This window comes from Oncorhynchus mykiss, chromosome 8 (genome assembly GCF_013265735.2).
Source record: "Oncorhynchus mykiss isolate Arlee chromosome 8, USDA_OmykA_1.1, whole genome shotgun sequence".
In the NCBI taxonomy this organism is placed as follows: domain Eukaryota; kingdom Metazoa; phylum Chordata; class Actinopteri; order Salmoniformes; family Salmonidae; genus Oncorhynchus; species Oncorhynchus mykiss.
In genome coordinates, this window is record NC_048572.1 from 56,746,725 (window position 1) to 56,765,412 (window position 18,688).

At 41.9% G+C, this 18,688-nt stretch overlaps 1 protein-coding gene across 4 annotated transcripts in view; it reads right to left on the minus strand.

Annotated features, from left to right (window-relative positions):
* The window catches only part of LOC110530945 (choline transporter-like protein 5-A), a 93,396-nt gene extending 76,818 nt beyond the window's left edge, over window positions 1-16,578 (minus strand). For 2 of the 4 annotated variants that reach the window (XM_036985754.1, XM_036985753.1), the window contains exon 1: window positions 16,409-16,578. In XM_036985754.1, the coding sequence (XP_036841649.1) occupies window positions 16,409-16,490 (82 nt within the window). In that variant the 5' untranslated portion in view covers window positions 16,491-16,578. The remainder of the gene's footprint in view (window positions 1-16,408) is intronic. The other 2 variants (XM_036985752.1, XM_036985755.1) reach the window with 2 other exon arrangements.
* Window positions 16,579-18,688: the final 2,110 nt, after the last annotated feature.

Below are 18,688 nucleotides of genomic sequence, written 5' to 3' on the forward strand. Positions count from 1 at the left end.
TCTTGACACCATGTCTTGTTTGGAGGTGTTTTGACTGATTTCAAGTCTAGTTTACCAACAACTGTAATGATGTACACTATATATACAAAAGTATGTGGACACCCCTTCAAATTAACCTAATCCACTATTTCAGCCTTAACCATTTCTGACAGGTGTATAAAATCGAGCACACAGCCATGCAATCTCTATAGACAAACATTGGCAGTAGAATGGCTTTACTGAAGAGCTCAGTGACTTTCAACGTGGCAGTGTCATAGGATGCCACCTTTCCAACAAGTCAGTTTGTAAAAATTCTGCCGTGCTAGAGCTGACCCAGTCAACTGTAAATGCTGTTATTGTGAAGTGGAAGCGTCTCAGCCGCGAAGTGGTAGGCCACAAAAGCTCACAGAACGGGCCGCCAAGTGCTGAAGCGTGTAGCACGTAAAAATCTCCTGTCCTTGGTTGCATCACTCAGTACCGAGTTCCAAACTGCCTCTGGAAGCAACGTCAGCACAAGAACTGGAGCAGTGGAAACGCTGATGACTCACGCTTCACCATCTGGCAGTCCAATGGACAAGTCTGGGTTTGGCGGATGCCAGGAGAACGCTACCTGCCTGAATGCTTACTACCAACTGTAAAGTTTGGTGGAGGAGGAATAATGGTTGTTTTTCATGGTTCGGGCTAGGCTCCTTAGTTCCAGTGAAGGGAAATCTTAATGCTACAGCATACAATTACATTCTAGACGATGGCCCTTTCCTGTTTCAGCATGACAATGCCCCCGTGCACAAAGCGAGGTCCATACAGAAATGGTTTGTCGAGATCGATGTGAAGAGCTTGACTGGCCTGCACAGAGCTCTGACCTCAGCCCCATCAAACACCTTTGGGATGAATTGGAATGCCGACTGTGAGCCAGACTTAATCATCCAACATCAGTGCCAGACCTCCCTAATGCTCTTGTGGCTGAATGGAAGCAAGTCCCCGCAGCAATGTTCCAACTAGAGGTCGACCGATTATGATTTTTCAACGCCGATACCGATTATTGGAGGACCAAAAAAAATCAGACACCGATTAATCGGACGATTTTTTAATTTTTTATTTGTAATAATGACAATTACAACAATACTGAATGAACACTTATTTTAAATTAATATAATACATCAATAAAATCAATTTAGCCTCAAATAAATAAACATGTTCAATTTGGTTTAAATAATGCAAAAACAAAGTGTTGGAGAAGAATGTAAAAGTGCAATATGTGCTATGTAAGAAAGCTAACGTTTAAGTTTGTTGCTCAGAACATGAGAACATATGAAAGCTGGTGGTTCCTTTTAACATGAGTCTTCAATATTCCCAGGTAATACATTTTAGGATGTAGTTATTATAGGAATTATAGGACTATTTCTCTCTATACCATTTGTATTTCATTAACCTTTGACTATTGGATGCTCTTATAGGCACTTCAGAATTGCCAGTGTAACAGTATAGCTTCCGTCCCTCTCCTCGCTCCTACCTGGGCTCGAATCAGGAACACAACGACAACAGCCACCCTCGAAGCAGCGTTACCCATCACTTCACAAAAGCCGTGGCCCTTGCAGAGCATGGGGAACAACCACTCCAAGTGAGTGAGTGAGTGACGTTTGAAACGTTATTAGCGCACACCCCGCTAACTAGCTAGCCATTTCACATCGGTTACATGAGCCTAATCTCGGGAGTTGATAGGCTTGAAGTCATAAACAGCCATAAACAGTCATAAACAACTAGAGGTTGACCGATTAATCGGAATGGCTGATTAATTAGGGCCGATTTCAAGTTTTCTTAACAATCGGAAATCGGTATTTTTGGGCGCCGATTTGCCGATTATTATTATTTTTTTTTATACCTTTATTTAACTAGGCAAGTCAGTTAAGAACACATTCTTATTTTCAATGATGGCCTAGGAACGGTGGGTTAGCTGCCTTGTTCAGGGGCAGAACGACAGATTTTCACATTGTCAGCTCGGAGGATCCAATCTTGCAATCTTACAGTTAACTAGTCCAACGCAATAACGACCTGCCTCTCTCTCGTTGCACTTCACAAGGAGACTGCCTGTTACGCGAATGCAGTAAGCCAAGGTAAGTTGCTAGCTAGCATTAAACTTATCTTATAAAAAACAATCAATCATAATCACTAGTTATATACACATGGTTGATGATATTACGAGATATTATCTAGAGTGTCCTGCGTTGCATATAATCTGACTGAGCATACAAGCATATAAGTATCTAAGTATCTGACTGAGCGGTGGTAGGCAGAAGCAGGCGCGTAAACATTCACTCAAACAGCACTTTCGTGCGTTTTGCCAGCAGCTCTTCGTTGTGCATCAAGCATTGCGCTGTTTATGACTTCAAGCCTATTGTAACGATCATCGTTGGAATGAGGTGAGGACCAAAGCGCAGCGTGGTAAGTGTTCATCATATATTTATTAAACCGAGAACACTAAACAAAATAACAAAGGAGAAACTAAACAGTTCTGAAAGGTGACATACACATAACAGAAAATAATCACCCACGAAACACAGGTGGGAAAAAGCTACCTAAGTATGATTCTCAAGCAGAGACAACTAACGACACCTGCCTCTGATTGAGAACCATACCAGGCCAAACACAGAAATACTAAATCATAGAAAACGCACATAGACTGCCCACCCCAACTCACGCCCTGACCATACTAAAACAAAGACAAAACAAAGGAACTAAGGTCAGAACGTGACACCTATCAACGCCCGAGATAAGGCAGGTGTAACCGAAGTAAAATGGCTAGCTAGTTAGTGTGCGCTAATAGCGTTTCAAACATCACTTGCTCTGAGCCTTCTAATAGTTGTTACCCTTGCTCTGCATGGGTAACGCTGCTTCGATGGTGGCTGTTGTGTTGCTGGTTCGAGCCCAGGGAGGAGCGAGGAGAGGGACGGAAGCTATACTGTTACACTGGCAATACTAAAGTGCCTATAAGAACATCCAATAGTCAAAGGTTAATGAAATACAAATGGTATGAAGGGAAATAGTCCTATAATTCCTATAATAACTACAACTTAAAACTTCTTACCTGGGAATATTGAAGTCTCGTGTTAAAAGGAACCACCAGCTTTCATATGTTCTCATGTTCTGAGCAAGGAACTGAAACGTTAGCTTTCTTACATAGCACATATTGCACTTTTACTTTCTTCCCCAAGACTTTGTTTTTGCATTATTTAAACCAAATTGAACATGTTTCATGATTTACTTGAGGCTAAATTGATTTTATTGATGTATTATATTAATTTAAAATAAGTGTTCATTCAGTATTGTTGTAATTGTCATTATTACAAATAAATAAATTATAAAATAGTCTGATTAATCGGTATCGGATTTTTTGGTCCTCCAATAATCGGTATCGGCGTTGAAAAATCCTAATCGGTCGACCTCTAGTTATAACATGATAACACACAGAAATACGAGCCTTAGGTCATTAATATGGTCGAATCCGGAAACTATCATCTCGAAAACAAGACGTTTATTCTTTCAGTGAAATATGGAACCGTTCCGTATTTTATCTGACGGATGGCATCCATAACTCTAAATATTCCTGTTACATTACACAACCTTCAATGTTATGTCATAATTACGTAACATTCTGGCAAATTAGGCGGCCCAAACTGTTGCATATACACTGACTCTGCGTGCAATGAACGCAAGAGAAGTGACACAATTTCACCTGGTTAATATTGCCTGCTAACCTGGATTTCTTTTAGCTAAATATTTAGGTTTAAAAATATATACTTCTGTGTATTGATTTTAAGAAAACCATAAACATTAATGCCTATGTACACATTGGAGCAACGATACGCACCGCATCCATTATATGCAACGCAGGACACGCTAGATAAACTAGTAATATCATCAACCATGTGTAGTTAACTAGTGATTATGATTGATTGATTGATTGTTTTTTATAAGATAAGTTTCTAGCTAGCATTAATAAACTTACCTTGGCTTACTGCATTCGCGTAACAGGCAGGCTCCTCGTGGAGTGCTATGAGAGGCAGGTGGTTAGAGCGTTGGACTAGTTAACTGTAAGGCTGCAAGATTGAATCTCCCGAGCTGACAAGGTAAAAATCTGTCATTCTGCCCCTGAACGAGGCAGTTAACCCACCGTTCCTAGGCCATCATTGAAAATAAGAATGTGTTCTTAACTGACTTGCCTAGTTAAATAAATATTAAATAAAGGTGATTTTTTAAAATTTAAATAGGCCAAATCGGTATCCAAAAATACAGATTTCCGATTGTTCTGAAACCTTGAAATAGGCCCTAATTAATCGGCCATTCCGATAAATCGGTCGACCTCTAGTTCCAACATCTAGTGAAAAGCCTTCCCAGAAGAGTGGAGGCTGTTATAGCAGCAAAAGGGGGGACCAACTCCTTATCAATGCCAATGATTTTGGAATGAGTAGGTGTCCACATACTTTAGGTCATGTAGTGTATTTGAGAGACAACAAGTGCTCATTGTGCAAATGTCTCTATATATTTAATAAACATTTGGAGACCAAATATAGTTTACATGTTGTCAACAATCTAAGCCAACCCTGTCTATTTTGCCATAGTTGCACACGCATAGTTTTTGTTGCTAAACAACAAACCCATCTACCTATATATTACTACGCATTCCCAAGTGGGAATTAATGCACTCAGTAGTTAGTATAAAGACTTAGAGGTGCACTCAATTTGTAATACATGGCACACACACATGTGCACGCACACACACTCACTTGAAGATGCAGAGTCACACATAGCAACAACGAGACGATGATGCAATTCCAGAAACTAATTTGGTGCAAATAGTATCTCTAATTGAACTGCTATGGATTACGTGAAAATAAAAGCTATTTCTTATTGCACAGAATGTGTCTGTGTCATTTGATGACCCTACTCAGAGCCTCCAGTACACTCATTCCATTCCATTCTCATTATTAGCATGCATTAAAAACAGGTTAGAATATTACTAGAATACAAAACACCATCCTCAATCAGTAGTGAAAATCCCAATTTCTCTCTGTGTAAATGTGTATCAGTTCTGCACCACCAAGGGTATTTGCATTAGGAGTGAGATGCATACTGGGTGAGGTTATAAAATTAGCTTTTTTCTTCCAAAAAGTAGTTGGATAACAACATCCAGAGCCATATACACTACATGACCAAAGGTATGTGGACACAATGGCGGTGACCTCTACACAACTCCAGCCGACACTTGGCATTGTGCATGGTGATGTTAGGCTTGTGTACGGCTGCTCTGTCATGGAAACCCATTTCATGAAGTCCCCTGACGAACAGCTCCTGTGCTGACATTGCTTCCAAACAGAATCCACTAATTTGAAGGGGTGTCCACATACTTTTGTATATATATATATAGTGCATTTAGACATATTTACATATATGGCTCTGGCATTACCCATATCGACCGGAACCACAAAGCAGTATAGAGTATTGCACCTTCTCTGACACGGTCCATTCCCAAACAGCCCTGACCTTTAGAGCCGTGAATCCAGTAGGACACTGGAGAACTACATCTGGTAATATAACCAAATATATCTCTCTGCAGTTTCTGTCGACTCCACAGTCAACACTTAAGGTCACCTAGAATATTAACAATATACAGTGCTGTTCATTTTAGCACAGACTGTGACTCACCCCTGAAACTGACAGCTACTCTCTCTTCTGCTCCACAACACCTATTACATAACAGAAATCTGAAATTCAAATCACAGCCACAGTACAGTATGCAAACGCGTAGACATTCCCGTGCACTCACACACACACACACACACACACACACACCCTTCCCTGACACAATTCAAGTGCAGGGGGGTTGGTGGAGTCCTGGTAAGTCTGCCAAGGAGCTCCGGCAGTCAGCTCAGTAAGGCCCAGCAGCCCAGGACAGCCTGCCCCCCTGGGGTGCCTCGTTCCTGGGTATCCTCCATGCTCCGCCTGCTTCCTCTGATCCACCCCTGGGGAGATCCCCCTCCCCAGCCAGCTCCCATATGCCCACTGTCTCCTCCTCTTGACTTTGTGATGGCTTCTCTCTGGAGTTAACCGTCACAGTCATGTCCAACTGTAGCCGAACATTTTCCTGTGGATAATAAAGTTTCCCTACTTTGACTTTCCCCTCTCGCTGTCTCCCCTGTCACTCTGCAGCATAATAGCACTGCAATAACGTTGCTCACTTCCTCATTGAGTTTAGTTACAACTTGTCCGTCACAGTGAAATAAGTCCTTTTACTCAAATAACTATGAGAGACTTCAGGCAAAAAAAAGAAACAGAACCAGATTCAGTCAGGACACAGCCATCACAGAGGTGTGTATAATCAACAGCTGGTGCAGTAAACATATCCCCACTGAAAGTATTATGGTGACCAGCTGCTTAGCAACAGATGACAGTGTCTGCAAGAGAGCGACCTGCGTGGCTGACGGTCGGCTATGTGTTCTTGTCAACTCACTGTGGCATCCCATCCAGAGTCCCGTCCTCTTGTGTGAATCTCAATTTTCCACTGGGTAAAACACTTTCACTGTTGATTAGCTTGCGCATTAGCTTCTTCACAGGCCAAGCAAACGCGCACGATTACTAAGAACTGCACAGACACACACGCACACACTTACAGATGCACCCACCCACATGCACGGATGCCCACACGCACACACGTTACTAATAACTGCACTCACACACTAACAAAAAAAGTTCCCTCTTTTACGATCCAAATTCATTTCACTCAATTACACAGAGACATGCAAACACCAGCATCAGTCAACATGTCCTATCTCCACTCCACTCAAACAACCACACATTCCTCCAAACCACATCCACGACTAATACAACTTGAAACTTGAAACACCAAAAAAAGGACTCAACTATAGACAAACAAATATAGTTCATTCTCTCAATAAAACCATATGAAAGGGAGATCATCTCCTTCCTGGGTTTGCCTACACACACAGACCTTTAATCCACCTCGCTAAATCTGTCCAGAATCCCTGTGAAATCCAGCAAACAAGACAGCTAATGGCGTGTGCAGAGTGTTAATGGAGTCAACGCTGAGCTTGACACTCCCAATTAGTATCTGAACGCCAGTGGGAATTGTCATTTCAAAGATCCTCACAGCAGGGGGAGAATCTGGAGCCCACTCCCTGACATAACTGATTTGGAATTTCTTAGATTCTTACAGTAGCCAAGGACAAAGATAAGATGGTCTGTCTGGGAGAGTATTTGGAAGAATATACATGGTGGGTGTCTGGGGCTTATACAGTGGAAAATGTTGCTCGCGGCAGTGCAAGTCTATGAGGATGACCTTCATTTCTCATCATATTAACTCATTTGACATCAGAAGATAAAGAGATTTGAGGGAACGCGTGTGTGCATTTACAGTATGCACAAACATACACCACGGAAGATAGACAGCATGGTATATACTTCAACTGTCACTCCCACAAGCACCAAGTTCTCCTCAAGCACCAAGTCTCACAAAATTAGACAAACACTCAAAAAAGACCAGCTCATTCCCTAGTCTAGTCTACACAAAGCTAACCCAAGTTTCAACCTTCTCAGCTGTGCCTTTCCCATCCGATGCACTTGTGTTTACCTCGCAGTAAGATAAAGTACCTCCTAGTTACTCTCCAAAGGGAAGTGTATCAAACAGACTGTTGTTTGAAACAGATTGTTGTTTACTCTGAGTCAATCCTACAGGGAGTCTTCCAGCATGTACACAAGATGATGAAGCAGTCACAGCGGTCCAGTCCAGAACGACAAAAGCATCCAACTACAAAGCAAACACAAAAATTCAGCTATAAATTAAAGACTGTTGTTGAGGACCTTTAAAGAGAAGATGTGAACCATGGGAAAGTTCAGTCTTACACTCTACTGATTTGTGTCAAATGACACCCTTTTCCCCATACAGAGCACTATGTTTTCCAAAATAGAGTAGAGGAATAGTCATTTGAGGACACTACCATTTTCTATGTAATTTTGCATGGACATTGCATATTATAGAGTTACTGTAGCTATTCAGTTCATGCATATTCCCTGTGTAGATGAGCTGAGTCATTTCTAACTCCCAGATACAGTCCCGTCCCTGGTGACCATGTCAATGAGCCCAGAGGGGACAGAGACAGTAGGAGACAAACCCTGACAACAGAGAGCATCCTCAGTGAGGGCCTCCAAATTACACTTCTCAGAGAGACAAGTCAAGTATACAGTGTAATGGGAAAAATAGCAATAAAGCAAATTGCTTCAGCAACAGCTCACATCCATTTTGATGAATAGTGGTAATGTATTTAGGGACCAGAATTGTTTGGAGGCTATTGGTTTGGTGTTGTCCATACTGTGTGCGCGTGTGTGTGTGTGTGTGTGTGTGTGTGTGTGTGTGTGCGCACGTGTGTGTGTGTGTGTGTGTGTGTGTGTGTACGTGTGTGCTGATGTTTATTTGCTGGCCTTATCTGTCCTCAAACACAGTGAACGGGCTGCTTTCCCGGTCTGTCACCCAGAGATAATCCTGCCCGTCCTGTCCTGCTGCCTCCTCCGGCAGTCACATAATCTGGGAGACGGTGTCTCACTCACACACACACACACACACACACACGCACACGCACACATACAGCCCAAACCCTTAACACACAACCCTTCTTCACAAACCATACCTCCGAATCCTTTCCCACCTCCTGTACTAAAAATGATGTTCCAAAGATGATCCCTTGCTGCCCCACATCCAAATACACATATCCGACCTACACCACCACTCACTCCCTTCCTGTGCAAAGCATCATACTCTTCCTGCTCTGCTCTCTCAGTATGTCTGAATAGCCTGGGTGTCTGACTGTCTGTAGCCACATCATTGCCTTCCCATTGACAAAGCCAACCATGCGTGGCAAAGCCCCAACAAGTTGGCTGAGGCACAAACAGACTGGTACCGGACTACTGAGACTTGTGTCTGAAGACATGAGACACTATTAGGAGTGGAGCTGACAAGAGTGGAGCAAGAGACTTAAACGATGCTGACAAAGCACTTTTTAGGTTTTAGGAAGTTTTTGGGAGTGAGATAGCTTTTACCTGGGGGCTCGGTAAATCCCCTTGGTTTAGAGAGTGAGGATGAACGGTACAGATTTTATCTCGGTTTTCACAGGGAGTAACAGCTTGCAGCTCTTTATCAATCTGATGATAAAAATCCTATTAGTACAACCAATTACTGAATAGTCTACACGTCCTACTGATATGCCCTGATCGATTCATTACCACACAGTCAATAACATACTTCAGTCAGAGGTCTGTTGTCTTGGTATTGTCTGCTATAATCGCATAGAGCTTCATTCCCGACAGATACACATTTATTTGTCTTTACCTTGTGAGGTAACGACAACCGACAACTGTCACCTGACAGTTGTAAAAGAAAAGAGGGCACCAATCGACAATGCAAACAAACCAATGTATATTGTACAGTTATAGTCACAAGGACAAGCGGTTTGGGTCCGGTTTATATTCCATGAACCATTTCCCATTCCCGTGTGTTGACACATTTTCTCAAGATGACTTCCACCTATTTGAGGTTATATGGTAGCGATGGATCATCCTTTACTCCACAGACGTTTCAAAAAGGTGTGGAACAGAAAATCTATTATTGATGTCACCACATTAAAATTTCAATCTCAACTCCTAAATTTGTAACACTAAATAATTCAAGAATTTTATGCTCTAGCCCAGGGGTGTCAAACTCATTTTGGCCCGGGGGCCTCATTCAGTTTTTAACGAGGTCCGGAGGGCCGCACTGAAAATTTGTTCCATTACCTGGCCGTCAAAATTTGCTCAAAAATAGTTTGCGGAATTTTCTATGCTCCCTGACTGTCTAGCTTCCACTTTGGTGATTATTAGCGAGCTAGAAACAGTGAAGAAACTAGGTCCATTATAATTTCAATACAGTTTTAATTTGGTTTTAGTCATTTTAAAGTATATTGAGTTTGTTTCTCCCACCCAAAGAAAAAATCTAATCATAATAATGTTTTACTCAAACCACCCGTGGGCCGGACTTAACCAAATTGACACCCCTGCTCTATCCTCACCTAAAATATGTGTTTAATGAAAAGTTTACAAGCACAATATTGCCCCACATCCAAATACACATATCTGACCTTACTTGAGTCATGTTACTTGTGGCAAAATCATCCAAAATGATTTAGGAGGGGAGTGAACACAACCTTGCTGTGCCATACATGAATAACCAAGAGTGTTCAGAGCAGAGGCTTCCCAAGCCTCAACATAGCCTGGTCCCAGATCTTTTTGGCACTGTTTGCCATGATAAGGACCATAGGAGTTGACAGGATGGCACAAACAGATCTGGGACCATGGCTAGCTGCAGGACACTGAATTTGAACAGCTTTTCCTGGTACGCTGGCTGATAGCCCATAGGGAAACAGAATCTGTGCCTCACAGCTTTTGAGTTTAATGTTCGAGGTTGTCTTTAAAAAACACTTCTGGAATGATGCAAAGCCTGCACACAAACAGCAGTCATATTACAGCTACTATAACACAGTACTCAGGCAGTTGATATGGTCTGCAAAAGTGTATATTTGTATGAATTTGTTTGGCCTTTTAGTTGGTTTTTAATGTATTTAGTATATCTTCTCTTGCATCTTAATGGAATTGAGCCTTTATTTTTAAACAAATGTTTCTGTTCAGAACATTTCTCATGGGTCATAGTTATCTTCATTTCACACTGCCAATCAGTGGTGTAAAGTACTTAAGTAAAAATACTTCAAAGTACTAGTTAAGCATTTTTGGGGGGGTATGTGTACTTTACTATTTATACTTTTGGCAACTTTTACTTTTACTTCACTACATTCCCGAAAGAAAAGAATGCACTTTTAATCCATACATTTTCCCTGACACCCAAAAGTACTGGTTACATTTTACAGGAAAATGGTCCAATTCACACACTTATCAACAGAACATCCCTGGTCATCCCTACTGCATCTGATCAGGCAGGCTCACTAAACACAAATGCTTTGTTTGTAAATTATGTCTGAGTGTTTGAGTGTGCCCCTGGCTATCCGTCAATAGAAAGTTGTGCTGTCTGGTTTGCTTAATATAAGGAATTTAAAATTATTCATACTTTTACTACTTAAGTAAATTCAAGCAATTACATTTTTCTTTTGATAGTTAACTATTTTTAAAACCAAATACTTTTAGACTTTTACACAAGTAGTATTTTACTGGGTGACTTTTACTTAAGGTATCGTTACTTTTACTCAAGTATGACAATTTAGTACTTTTTCCACCACTGCTGCTAATCAGCAAATAGAAGGAAAAAAGTTAGAGAAACATTATGTTAGAGAAAAACTGTAAGAAGATTGAAGCGAGACGTTCACGGGGAAGCAAAAGCATACAGCAAAAATATGTTCAGAGGAAATGGGCCCCTTTAAAAATCATAAGGAGCCACACAGCTACCGTATACAGCAGCACCCATTCGGAGGACTGTCAAACTGTGTAGACACACACACAAACACCGTTCCCAGGCAGCTCGAGGGAGGTAACCAACAGATTAGAACCACATCTCTGGATCAGAAGGACACAGCAGAGACAACACGGGGAACCTGCTTCATTATTCATAAGCCTTAGTACAGAGGAAAGAAACTTCTCCAACTACAAAGGCACACTGGCCCACTCTCTGCCTCTGGCCCTACACTGTAGCCACGTAGGAAGTGAGACACAAGCCAGTGATGTCTGTCCTTGGGAGTTTTAGTGTAACCAACCAGATACTAAACCCTGGTATCTGTGCAATTTGAGACTGTGTTAGCTCGCTGAACTAAAGCTTTGACACTGGGAGGATTCAGGTCTCAGGCAAGGTTAGCTAAAACTTAAAGGGCAAGAGCCATGTTTTGGAAATGGAAAACTGCCGAAATCACTGTCAGCGAACAGCTTGACTTTGACTCAGTAAGAGTAGCAGTGCTTAACACTCCATGTAAATGTGTGAAAATGACTTAAGGCCCATTATTCACTAATTTGAATAGCATCGTACATCCCAGTACTCATTCACACATCCCATACCAGCACTGCTTCAATGCCTCCAACAATGGATTGTTCAAGTGAGAGAAAATCCTTTCTCCACTCTGCTTAGGAATAAGGCATTCAGGCCAGTGAACATAATACTGGTTTATACTGGTCTGGTGCACATCCAACCCTCTCATTCAAATGGCAGACTACACACATGCATACCTGACAATAGTTGACAGATGTCAGATTCTCTTCACTGAGCACAATCATATTGCATTCCAAAACAGTGCACGTTCCTGTATCCAGCTGGCACTCCAGTACCAATCTACTTTGTCACAGAGAGCAAGGTATTCCGCAGTGCAGAGAGAAATATCCTGAAGCTATGTCTCAGAGAAAAAGGCAATGACAATTATGAACAACACAGCAACAATATCAGCCTGGTCTCATAGACTAGGCGTAACATAGTAAATGAAAATCCATGATGCTAAAATTAGTATGATAAGTTACGTTTGGTATGGTTACATAAGACGGAAGGTTATTTAAAGCAAAAACTGAAGGTGGATTGTTGGTCGGGGTGGTTGATCGGGATGGATGGGTAGGCATATAATGCAAATGTCCAACAACCCAAAGGTTGCGTGTTACTACTTACTACTGTTTAGCTACATTGTATCTACACTGAAAACAAATATAAAACGCAACATACAAAATGTAAAGATTTGACTAAGTTATAGTTCATATTTCTTAAATCATTCAATTTAAATAAATTCATTAGGCCCTAATTTACAAGCATTTCACTACACCTGCAATAGCATCTGCTAAATATTTGTATGCGACCAATAAAATGTGATTTGATCTATGGATTTCACAAGACTGGGAATACAGATATGCATCTGTTGGTCACACATACCTTAAAAAAGGTAAGGGCATGGATCAGAAAACCATTAATTGTCCGATGTGACCACCATTGGCTTCATGCAGTGTGACATCTCCTTCGCATAGATTTGATCTGGCTGGTGATTGTAGCCTGTGGAATGTTGTTCCACTACTCTTCAATGGACATTGTGAAGTTGCTCGATATTGGCGGGAAATAGAAGACTCTGTCGTACACGTTGATCCAGAGCATCCCAAACATGCTCAATGGGTGACATGTCTGGTGAGTATGCAGGCCAGAAGAACTGGGACATTTTCAGCTTGCAGGAATTGTGAATAGACCCTTGCGACATGGGGTTGTGCAATATCATGCTGAAACACGAGGTGATGGCGGCAGATAAATGGCACGACAATGGGCCTCAGGATCTCGTCACGGTATAACTGTGCATTCAAATTGCCATCGATAAAATGCAATTGTGTTCATTGTTTGTAGCTTATGCCTGCCCATACCATAACCCCACCGCCACCATGGGGCATTCTGTTCACAAGTTGACATCAGCAAACCGCTCGCCTACGACGCCATCAGAACAGTTCAGTTGAAACAGGGATTATTTTGTGAAGAGCACATTGAAGGTGAGTATTTGCATACGGATTCCGGTTACGATGCAGAACTGCAGTCAAGTCAAGACCCTGGTGAGGATGATGAGCACGCAGATGACAGTTTGTGCAGAATTTATTTGGTTGTTTTATAAACTGTCCGGATAGCTAGTTTCTGACAATCACTCAGGTGAAGATGACGGACATGAAAGTCCTGAGCTGGCATGGTTTCATGTGGTCTGCGGTTGTGATGGCGATTGGACGTACTGCCATGGTATGGTAGAGAAATTAACATTCAATTATCTGACAACAGCTCTGCTGGACATTCCTGCAGTCAACATGTCAATAGCGTGGCCCCTCAAAACTTGAGACATCTGTGGCATTGTGTTGTGTGACAAAAGTGCACATTTTTGAGTGACCTTTTATTGTCCCAGCACGAGGTGCACCTGTGTAATGACCATGCTGTTTAATCAGCTTCTTGATATGCCACACCTGTCAGGTGGATGGATTACCGCGACAAAGGAGAAATGCTCACTAACAGGGATCTACATAAATTTGTGCACAAAATTCTAGAGACATTCTTGAGAGCCTTTTGTGTGTATGGAAAATGTCTGGGATCTTTTATTTCAGCTCATGAAACATGGGCCCAACACATAATATTTTTGTTCAGTGCACTTAGCATGTTTGCTAACCCTTCCCCTAACTCTACACTTAATATAACCTAGCTCCTAAACCTAACCTTAATTTTAACCCTAACCTAGCCAGCCACCTAGCTAGCGTTAGCTAATGTTAGCCACAACAAATAGGAATCCGTAACATACACTCGCCAGCCAGTTTATTAGGTACACCCATCTAGTACCGGGTCAGACCCCCCTTTGCCTGCAGAACAGCCAGAATTCTTTGGACATGGATTCTACAAGTTGGAAATATTCCACAGGGACGTTGGTCCATGCTAATGCAATGGCATTACACAGTTCCTGCAGATTGGCCACCAGCCTGCACCGTTGTCACCAGGCAGGATGGGGCCATGGCCTCACACTGCTTACGCAACAGGAACCGGGATTCGTTGGACCAGGCAATATTTTACCTCCTCAATTGTCCATTGTTGGTGATTGGGTGCCCACTGGAGCCGCTTTTCTTGTTTTTAACTGATAGGAGTAAAGCCTGGTGTGGTCGTCTGCTGCAATAGCCTATACGTGACAAGGATCAACGAGTTGTGCATTCCGAGATGTTGTTCTGCACCCCACTGTTGTACTGCGCCGTTATTTGTCTGTTTGTGGCCCGCCTGTTAGCATGATTCTTGCCATTCTCCTACAACCTCTCTCATCAACAAGCTGTTTTCGCCCACAGAACTGCTGCTGACTGGATGGGTTTTTTTTGTCGCACCATTCTCAGGAAACCCTAGACACTGTCTTGCGTGAAAGGCCCAGGCGGGCGGCCGTTTCTGAGATACTTCGGATCCAGCGTGCCTGGCACCGATGATCATTCCACACTCAAAGTCGCTTAAGTCACTCATTTTGACAATTCTTCTAATGTTCTTTTGAACGGTAACTGAATGTCTCGATGTAGGAGCAATCCATTTTCGTGAACCGGGTGGTGTATCTAATAAACTGGCCTGTGAGGTATCCCCTTTGCCTTTCCTTTCCTTTTCCTAATTTGTAACTTATCATATGAATTGTAATTCATAACATATCACAAGAAATGCATGATGGACACCCACAAATTAATACATAACATACCATATGTAACATATCATACTAATTTGAGTGTCCTGGACTTTCGTTTACTATGTTACACTTATCTCTGAATCCAGGTTGACAATATAGGCTACAATGGCAGCATAATGACCTTGAAAACCATAAGTTACCTAAGAATGGTGTTTGTGAAAAGCTTCAGAAATTTGATAGGGTCATTTAAGTGTGGAATATAAACGAAAACCTTTCATCATCTTCAAATGCTCTGCACACTTGCCTGAGTATAGATTGTTTGTGTTTTGTGCTCAAGTTTCAGTGAGCAAAGGCCAAAAATGCAAGGATGTGAGTCGTCTAGTTATAAACTCAAATATAGACTATAGCCTATAAAAGTAGCCTAAAGAATGATGAATAGTGTTAAATTCTGAGAGTTCGGTTATAGTTCACCGTCAGATGAGGCTGCAGTAGCCTACAGTTGGATAGTCACTAGTTAGCACAGCCACAAAGTAATAATTATGGTTTAACCCCGCCATTTTCTACTATTTATCTTATTACATTTTTATTTTAAACTTAACCCTAACCACACTGCTAACCTTGTGCCTAACCCTAAAACGCGAGTTGACTTTGTGGCTGTGTTGTCTAGTGGAAACCCTACAGTTGCCATCCTCCATATCTTCGGCGCCGAGATGTGCCCTGTGCGCGAGCAGCACATGATGCCCTTACTAACAACAAAGTTGCATCCCCGACGATATTCAGGCGAGCGGTCGTAACATTGGTTAACCTCCGGGCTTCGAATCGAAAAGCATACCAAAATAGCCAAGCCAGTTGATGCCAAGTTGAGGATTTCACGCAGGGCTGTTGTTATGTTATAGCTTTAGCATTATAAATGACAGAGACAAACATTTCCTAATCAATGTATTTCGATGTAATAGGGTAGGGTTTCATATGAATGTTACTTGCGCTCATGGAGGCACAAGAACATGCTCAATAATTAGTGGTCAAAATAACACCATAAGGAACCTGAGACAAAAATACGACTTAAAATCCCTTTCCCTGTTGCTTTGACAATATTTTGAGAACTCAATTTCACCTTATGCCCTATATCCTAAATATAATGTGCCGGTAGGTAGGCTGATGGTCCAATTTCTGACCCATGCTACATGCGCAATAATATTCAATAACAGACCCCATCACTGTGAAACACTTGACTTAAATTAGGCTAGGCTACTCACCGTAATAAGGGGAAGGGACGTCCGATTTTCTTGCCATTTCACTTTGAACGATGGAATTGTCTAATGTGTAGAGCGATGGCATGGATGTGAATGAACAGTCGCGTATTTGGCTCCAAGTTTATAGGATTCCTCCTCTCTCCCAGCGTTTCCCTAGAGATGCAAGGACGCAGCTCAGCGTCAGCACTGTTTATAGCACGGAGCGTCATCAAGAGAGGGGATGTATGTGAATAGCGCACCTTAGTGGAGGCATGTGCCTTTGTGTGCCCAATAGGCTACTGTTATGATAAAAATGTGTCTGCTGTACTTTTTACTTGCGTATTTTTTTCTTGGGTTATTGAGATGGGTGTATGGGATACTGTTGTTGTTGTGTGACAGACTGATATTAATATTGTAGGAAATTACATTCTGTGAAATACATTTTTTTAAATGGATACCAGACTAGAATTTAGTTTCAAATCAAAATCCAATATATATATTTTTGTCACATACATGTGTTTAGCAGATGTTATTGCGGGTGTAGCAGAATGCTTGTGTTTTTAGCTCCAACAGTGCCGTAATATCTAACAAGTAATATCTAACAATATCACAACAATAGACACAATACACAAACATCTAAATTAAAGGAATGGAATTAAGAATATATAAATATTTGACGAGCAAAGTCAGAGTGGCATATAAACAGTAGAATAGGATAGAATACAGTATATACATATGAGATGAGTAATGCAAAATCTGTAAACATTATTAAAGTGACTAGTGTTCCGTTTTTTAAAGTGGCCAGTGATTTCAAGTCTATGTATATAGGGTACCATGGCTATTTAACAGTTTGATGGCTGTTTTCAGTCTCTTGGTCCCAGCTTTGATGCACCTGTACAGACCTTGCCTTCTGGATGATAGCAGGACCCGGGTGGTTGTTGTTCTTGATGATATTTTTGCCTTCCTGTGACATCGGGGGCTGTAGGTGTCCTGGAGGGCAGGTAAGCCCCCTGTGATGCTTTGGGCAGACCGCATCACCCTCTGGAGATCCCTACGGTTGCGGTGCAGTTGCTGTACCAGGCGGTGATACAGTGCCTTGCGAAAGTATTCGGCCCCCTTGAACTTTGCGACCTTTTGCCACAAATCTGAAACTGAAACTCAAAAACTGAAAAATTGGGCGTGCAAAATTATTCAGCCCCTTTACTTTCAGTGCAGAAAACTCTCTCCAGAAGTTCAGTGAGGATCTCTGAATGATCCAATGTTGACCTAAATGACTAATGATGATAAATACAATCCACCTGTGTGTAATCAAGTCTCCGTATAAATGCACCTGCACTGTGATAGTCTCAGAGGTCCGTTAAAAGCGCAGAGAGCATCATGAAGAACAAGGAACACACCAGGCAGGTCCGAGATACTGTTGTGAAGAAGTTTAAAGCCGGATTTGGATACAAAAAGATTTCCCAAGCTTTAAACATCCCAAGGAGCACTGTGCAAGCGATAATATTGAAATGGAAGGAGTATCAGACCACTGCAAATCTACCAAGACCTGGCCGTCCCTCTAAACTTTCAGCTCATACAAGGAGAAGACTGATCAGAGATGCAGCCAAGAGGCCCATGATCACTCTGGATGAACTGCAGAGATCTACAGCTGAGGTGGGAGACTCTGTCCATAGGACAACAATCAGTTGTATATTGCACAAATCTGGCCTTTATGGAAGAGTGGCAAGAAGAAAGCCATTTCTTAAAGATATCCATAAAAAGTGTCGTTTAAAGTTTGCCACAAGCCACCTGGGAGACACACCAAACGTGGAAGAAGGTGCTCTGGTCAGATGAAACCAAAATTGAACTTTTTGGCAACAATGCAAAACGTTATGTTTGGCGTAAAAGCAACACAGCTGAACACACCATCCCCACTGTCAAACATGGTGGTGGCAGCATCATGGTTTGGGCCTGCTTTTCTTCAGCAGGGACAGGGAAGATGGTTAAAATTGATGGGAAGATGGATGGAGCCAAATACAGGACCATTCTGGAAGAAAACCTGATGGAGTCTGCAAAAGACCTGAGACTGGGACGGAGATTTGTCTTCCAACAAGACAATGATCCAAAACATAAAGCAAAATCTACAATGGAATGGTTCAAAAATAAACATATCCAGGTGTTAGAATGGCCAAGTCAAAGTCCAGACCTGAATCCAATCGAGAATCTGTGGAAAGAACTGAAAACTGCTGTTCACAAATGCTCTCCATCCAACCTCACTGAGCTCGAGCTGTTTTGCAAGGAGGAATGGGAAGAAATGTCAGTCTC